This window comes from Nannospalax galili, unplaced genomic scaffold, assembly GCF_000622305.1.
Source record: "Nannospalax galili isolate Female #2095 unplaced genomic scaffold, S.galili_v1.0 scaffold267, whole genome shotgun sequence".
NCBI classification, from domain to species: domain Eukaryota; kingdom Metazoa; phylum Chordata; class Mammalia; order Rodentia; family Spalacidae; genus Nannospalax; species Nannospalax galili.
Window position 1 is genome coordinate 12,010 of NW_008357518.1, and position 7,632 is coordinate 19,641.

Here is a 7,632-nt window from a genome sequence, read left to right on the forward strand (position 1 = left end):
TCCTTCTAGTTAATGCAAAATTAATCCCATATTGATGATGCTCTTAATAAGATTCACTGTTGGCTTATGTACAACTTTATTTTACTTACAATTATACATTGGCAATCCAGTCCTCAATAACTTAGGAAGAAAGAGCAAACTTGATAGGTAAAAGGGATCACAGGTGTTTCTTTACTTAAAGTACATGTATGAATTTCTCATGTTTTCCTCATGTATTTTTTAAAGCTAACTTAAAATGTGTTTAAAGTGCTTTGAGTGTTTCTCCTTAATTTTGGGATCATAAAACACATAGTAATATTCCAGTATTAATACTATCAATAGAGGCTGGCAACCCCCAGAGACCCTGGGAGCCACAAGACTGAAGGAGGATGATGATGTAACCAAAAGAAGGATGGGGCTGTGCAGGAACCCACTGTTCTGCCTAATGTCACTGCACAGTTGAACCCGAGGATGTGGAGGAAGCACCACACAGAGTGAGCATCATTCGCGATGCTCATGGGCACATCAAACTACCTTTCTGTATCTCTGGGGTGCATTTTTTGTTTGTTCTGCTTTCTTTGTTTTTTGATTTAGTTATTTTTATTTTCCGTGTATGAGTGTACTGTCTACATGTATGTAAATGAACCCATGCTGTTCAAAGCCCACAGAGGCCAGAAGAGGGTGTGGGATGCCCTGGAACTGGAATTATAAACAGTTGTTAGCTACCATGTAGGTGCTGGGAACCAAACCCAGATCCTCTGGAAGTTTCCAGTGTTCTTAACCACTGAGCCATCTCTCCAGCCCCCAAATCTTTGTTTTTGGCACTGCTCTGCAAACCACTCAAATGCACTTCTCGCCACGAAACATTAACTCAACCTAGTTAACTGCTACTTCTTTCTGGAAGGACATTCTCACCAGACTCTCACTCATAAGAACACTTCACATCTCCGAGGAAAACCATGAGAAATCTGGCCTCTCTGTGAGTCAGGATTGCCAACCCCACCAGATCAAAAGAAGGCATGGCAGGAGAGCCATGGGCAGCAGGGCCGTGCCTCCCCAAGACACCCCGTCAGATCCACAGTTCACCTCTCCTGATGTCATTTCCCACCTCACTGGCAGGGTTCTTTAGTCTAGGTGGTTCTTCTCCTAGGAAGGCTGACCATGTCAGTTTTTGTCCTGGGTCCAGGGCAGCCACAGCAAGTGTTCCCCTCTGTGAACTACATGACTTAGGAAGGCTCCAAAGGCAGGCTTTAAGGAAGAAGAAAAGCCACCTTCGGACTGTTTTAACCTTTCTGTGAAGCTAGGCATTCCCACATATGTAATGCTTAATCTCTTAATTCTGCACACATGTGCTTACACTCAGTTCAGTGAGGGAATCTAGTGAGGAACAAATGCCACTCCAGATGGCAGGAGCCCTCACTATTCATCATTCAGTCTACATGGGCACAAGCATCCTCCAAGACACATCTCATATCCACAAAAGACTTTGAACTTGAATAAAAAAACATCCCACTTACCAAACTTCGGTACTGGCCCTGGAGCAATTTTGAAGTCCGACTGTGTGAAGACTGGGATCCCAGAGAATCGAAAGACTTTATCCGGTGTGAAGAGGGCCGAGCACACACAGAGTCACTTCCTAGTCCAATGTCTGAAAAGGTCATACATACAGAAACAGAAAGCATTGAAAATGCCTGACACTGCACACCCTCACTACACACTGGCTTTAAAACTGGGCCACTATGGAAGGATACACCAAAAGACCACAACAAAGCAGGCCACTTACATACAGTAGACAAAGAACAGATTCTTTGTCCCATAAACGGCTCCAATTACCTCTCCAGAAACTATCTGGAGGTGACTATTTATCGGTTCTTCACTAGTTTAATTTTTTAGTGGTCTGCATACCATTTTTTTTAACTTTAATGCCTTTCCTTTACCTGAAAAAGCAAGACTCTCTAGTGCAAGTACTCAGTGAAGAAATACCAGGCACTCTCCAGCACTATACCACATGGCCCACTTCTCCAAGACCACATGCCATACTATAAGCAACAAAGCAGAGACAGTCACATGACACTGAATGAACAATGGGTTGACTTCTTTGTAAAGGCAGCACTGTCAGGAGAGTGTATTATGTGCAAAACATTAGAGTGTACCACTGACACAGAACTAGGTGGTACAACTACCTATATTGTACAGTGCACACTACCATACACACAGTCCACTGCTGATCAAAACATCACTGTGGGAATCATGACCACACTGAAGGAGCCTGGAGACAGAGAGCAGTTGGGAATGTGAATCTACCACATCCTCTAAACCTTAGCAGTGAAGACACAGTCATGTCCGAGTGGTGGTAGGTTCTGGGGTGGTGCTCTGAACCAGACAGGCCTCACTCCTGTTGCAGAGTCAGAAGTCAGTATTCTTAATCCAGGGCTCAGGTAAAGGGAAGTTTCCAGACTGTAATCACAGCAACTGTGTGTTGATGAGTAGCTCAGAGACCATTCCCAACACCAGGGATTGCTGTCCAAGCACTCACAACCCCCAGAATCACAGCAGCAAAAGGATCAATCAAACATACAATGCTATAGAAGCTTATTTCTTAAATGTGGTAATGCTCATTTTGCCTTTCTAACAGAAAACCAAAGATGTGAGCCCTTCAGCATTCCCACCCCTCACAATAAAAGAGTCTTACCTGCTGTTACTTTATTTAGAGTCACTAAGGAACTGAGGACCTTGTTAAAGTTCTGTCCCTGATACAAATCATTTGCATCAAACGTCTGAAAGGAAAAAATTAACAAGAAAATTAGTTCTGAGTCTCATGTTGGTGCAGAATAAATGAAGTTCAACCTGAGGGTACACACAGTCAGGATAATCAGGATGCTCAGGTCAGAAAGCCTCAAGGGACAGCAGAACCTGTGAGTGGGCCCCCAGGAAAAGGAGTCCCTTGGAATTCCCTTGTGAAGCATTTCCTCAAGAGAGCAGTCTAAACCCCTGGAGGAGGGCTAGGTATAGACCAGCTATGGACCAACCAGGACCCAGCACTACTCCCTCCTCTACCCAGGACAGACAGGAGCCAGGGTGTGGAGCAGACTGGAGGCACTCAGTCAAGGCTCATGAGTTCCTCTCTCCTTGGACTGATGGTTCAAAGCCCACAGGACAAGGCATGTTACGGATGTTTTCCTAGTACAGAAAGAAAGGTAAATAAAATGCATCCCATTCCAAAGGCAACAGCAACACAAGGCACCTGGAGACATGGAAAAGCACAGAAAATGACAGGGAGCAAAAGGAAGATAAAACAGATCCCAGAAGAGGGTCAAGTGGGGGCCTCTGCACAGAGCTCTAGAGGACCAGGATTGCCTACAACCCACTCTAATCCAGGGCTACCTAGCCACCACAACCCTCAAAGAGTCAGTCACATGGCACAGACCTGGAGCCAGGAGAAAAGATCCACAAGTTAACTTGGATGTAAGACAGCTAGGGACCACATGTGTGTACATGTGGGTGCACAGGTACAAACTCACAGATATGCTAAAACATATAAAGCTCTTTCCAAACACTCTCTAAAGACTATGTCACTTTGGATCATTAAATCACCTCTCACAAAAATAATTTTGAGAACCAAATCATCCAATACTGACTACATTCTAGAAAAACTAAGAAAAAAAAATCTCATTGGTCCAAATTATAGAAAGAACAGTTTAAATATCAAAATGCTTGCCATATTAACAAACTTTCTCTCCTTGAGGCAAAACAGAACAATCGTCTTGATCCTCAGTCTCCAGATGAGCACCTGTGGGCTGGCCCACCAGCACCTCTGTCCTTCTCCTCCCTCTGCAGCCTCTCTCAGACCATGGCAGGAACTCCCTCTTCAGGGGCCCCTTTCCTGCCTTCCCACTCCACCTCCTTCCGGGCAGTCTTACTCATCTTATTTCCTGAAGGAGCCCTGCCTGGGGAGGCTTACTAGGCTCCCAGAAATCCCCCAGTACATTTATCACAAGGATAATTTCATGGCCATATCCTGTCTGTGCCACCCTGGAGGGTAAAACATCAACCCTGATCAAACATCTCTCACCACCCAGCCAATGCACACTAGACATGTGCTGAGAGGTCTGTGGACCACTCACCTCACCACCCACCAAGAGAGCCAAATGTCACTGTAAGAAGTCCGCACTGAGAGGAAAGCATTCCAAATCTGTTTCATATCCCTCCTACTCAAAAATCACCTCCAGAGAGTAACCTTCCAATTTTGATCAAAAAGTCGTAAGATCCATTATTTCAATATTGACAAGTGAAAAAGCAAGATCAAGCTGGAAAATTACCTCAAGAAAGAGGTCATATGCTAAGATAGTTCAGAAAAAGGGTGAAAACACAGGTTGCTGTTTAAAGTTCATTAGAATCAAACCAAAGATCATAATTCTAAAAGCCAAGGTGAAATAAATATCTCAAGTATTCCATTTCTGATCTCAGGAGGCCAGTCTTCCTGTAAAACCCCTTCCAATAAGTCCTCAGAACTACCTTAGGATGCAGAGCTTAATTCTAGTGCTACAATACCTCTAATTTAAAAAGAAAACCAGATCAAATAAGAGCTCTATCTAGGCTGGTGTCTCCAACAACACTGTAAGGAGCAAATATAGGACAAGTTGTATCTTTTCAAAGAACAAAAAGCATTCATTGTTCTTACGAGCTCAGTTTCCTCACCTATAAAATGTGAAGCTCCCTTAACTATAAGATACTGGGGAGAGGTAAGCTTATTACCTTCAGCTCTATGGCCTAATCTTGAGTCTGGAAAATTCAAGCTGTGGAATTCCACAAGAAACATACATAAATGTCCACTAACCTTCATTGTGGTGAGGCAGCGAGTCACAAAACCCAGAACAACAGGATGTGAAAAACGGGAAGTTTCTGTTATTCCAAGACTATATATCTTTCTTATCCGGATACCACAGAGCATCTGACTGGCTAGAGCTGCCCACCAATTGGCTTCAGAGTGATGTCAGAACTCAGTGAGCACTACCTTCCTCCCGAAGAAACTGAACAATGAGATGAGACAAATCGGGAGGTACATTCTAAGCCACTGAATGTGCAGACTGAAATGCTTCTCTAAGGAACACAACAGGCTATTTTACCAAACAGGTATATATTAAACAAAAAGCAAACACAGAAAAGCCTTAAAACAGTAAAGGTTTATACTAAAAGGAATCAGAAGAAAGACGGAACTTTTACTGAAATACCGCCACAAAGAAATCAGTCACTATGACAACATAGAAACTGCTCTCTGGAGCAATTCAAGTCTAAGGCAGACAATGCACAGGATGGACCCAGGTTTCCTTCTCTCCCTACTACCTGCAGACCCTGACAAGCAGCAGCCAACTAGGAAGCAAGCAAAAGCCCCACTCTATTGCCCCTTGCCTTCAACAACATCCAGGCCAGAGCCTGTCACCATGAGCTGTACACAGGGATCTCCTCAAGTCACCTCCCAGAACCAGAAATTCTTATACTCCAAGAGGCTGCTGTGCAGCCAGGGTAAGAAGCACCCCTCTAGGTGAGGCTACTATGAGGCCTGCCCAGGAGCCTGGAGTCAGCACTGCACACCACCTCCTCACACAGGGCAGGACTCTAAGTGCCCACAACATTTATAATCCTCTCATTTGGAAAAGTATACTACAGAAGTTCACCCTCCTGTTACATTAACATGCCAAGAATACTCAATATCCCCCAAATAAAATTATCCTAGCAGTTTGCCACCAAAAAGTTCATGATGTACAAGTATTTGTGGCTTACTTTTAATGTTTTACTTTCAACAGAAACCATAATGCATAATGAAAAACAATACCAGAGAATACAGAAACGAGGGCAGGAGGGCACAGGAGTATTATTCAAAGTAGCAGCAAAAGCGCTTTCTGGGAAGTTTATATTGCTTCTCATTGATAAGGTAAGGCTGCTGGGGAACCGGATGGTAGGTGGTTGGAGGGAAGCACACACTGCAAGAAGGACCTTAAGAGGCTAAGCCTTCCTGAAGTTCAAGGCTACTAGCTGCCTACTTATCCTATGGACAGCTCTCTGGGCCTCACAGTGGGATTAAGCAGCAGCACCCTCCTGGTGCCTCATGCCCTCAGGAAGAGGGTAGTTTGCATGCTATGCAGTACACCGTCAAGGATCTTGCCAAGACTAACCCACTGACACAACTACATTCTGCCAAGGGAAGCTGATGTTTTGTTTTGTTTTTTAAATATATAACCAGTGCAAAGGAAGAAAAAAAAAAAGCTTAATTTCACTGAACAGATGCAAAGAAATATCATCTGTTACAAACAGTTCAACAATGCTGAACATGACTAGAAAGGTCACAAAAACCCTACTTCTGCCACATCCCTAAATAAACAATTTCTTACTTTATGCTAAATATGGATCCTTATGGTTACAGACAAGTATACCAGTCACCACTGATCAAAGAAGCGTCTTTCTACGACAGAGTCTAGTACAGAGGAGTTCCACAACTGGTCCCACACAGAGAATAAGTGTCTGTGAGGTGCCTAATCCTAGGTGACGTAACAATGAAATCTCTACACCTAAGGCTCACATAACATAGTGGAACAAGAGGTAGAGAGAATACTAATCCATCTCTCAACTCTCACCAGGGAAGCTTCCTCATGCAACAAAAGGTAACGAACACACAAGGCCACTACTGGCCACCAAGTATAGAGAATAAGAAGCTGTGGAGTATGTGTCCCTGAATAGGACTCCTACATTAAACTTCACCCACCCAGGGCTCAGGGACCATTACAGAAGAGGGGGTGGAAAGATTCTAAGAGCCAGGGGTGGTACATTACTGTCCTAGTTTGTTTCTCCATTGCTGTGACAAAATACTCTGACCACTACCAACTTGGGGAGGAAAGGGTTTATTTAGCTTACAACTCCCAGGTAGCAGTTCATCAGGGAGCCCAAGGTAGGAACTCAGGGCAGGAACCTGGAGGCAGGAGCTGAAGCACAGGCCATGGAGGAGCGCTGCTTACTGGCTTGCTCCCCTGGCCCCTGCTTGGCTTGCTCTCTTATCCAACAAAGCCCACCTGCCCAGGGGTGGCGCTACCCACAGTGGGCTGGGCTCTCCCACATCACTCAACAATCAAGAAGATGCCCCACAGACATGGCCACAGGCCAGTCCAATGGAGTCAATTCCCCAACTGAGGATCCCTCAACCCAGGTGTGTCAAGTTGACACTAGAGCTATCCAGCACAGGCTCTTACAAGCTCCTGGGAACTTGCTCAGATGAACCTACAGCAGTGGTGACACCATGCACAAGACCTATGCAAACCCAATCAGATAAAAACCAGTATAGAACTGGGAAAATGGGGAGCCCCCATCTTAGCCAAGGAACTACTGGCAGCTGATCACTGCTGAGTGAGGGAGAGTGGATCTTCTTTAAGGGAGTGATGTTAAATAGGCTAAGCAGGCTCCAGTGGATGAACTCACACTGAGAGACAGCTAGGTACACTGTCCTAGCTTATTTCTCCATTGCTGTGACAAAACACTCTGACCAATACCAACTTGGGGAGGAAAGGCTTTATTCAGCTTATATCTCTCAGGTCACAGTTCATTAGGGACCCCAAGGTAGGAACTCAGGGCAGGAACCTGGAAGCAGGAGTTGGAGCACAGGCC

At 44.7% G+C, this 7,632-nt stretch overlaps 1 protein-coding gene across 1 annotated transcript in view; it reads right to left on the reverse strand.

The window, feature by feature from the left end:
- LOC103751674 (rho guanine nucleotide exchange factor 7) overlaps nucleotides 1–7,632 on the reverse strand; it is a gene marked incomplete at its 3' end in the record, with an annotated part of 85,905 nt that overhangs the window by 3,210 nt on the left and 75,063 nt on the right. Inside the window, 2 exon segments of the mRNA XM_008855175.2 lie at nucleotides 1,497–1,627; nucleotides 2,672–2,756. Of these exon segments, the coding sequence (XP_008853397.2) occupies nucleotides 1,497–1,627; nucleotides 2,672–2,756 (216 nt within the window).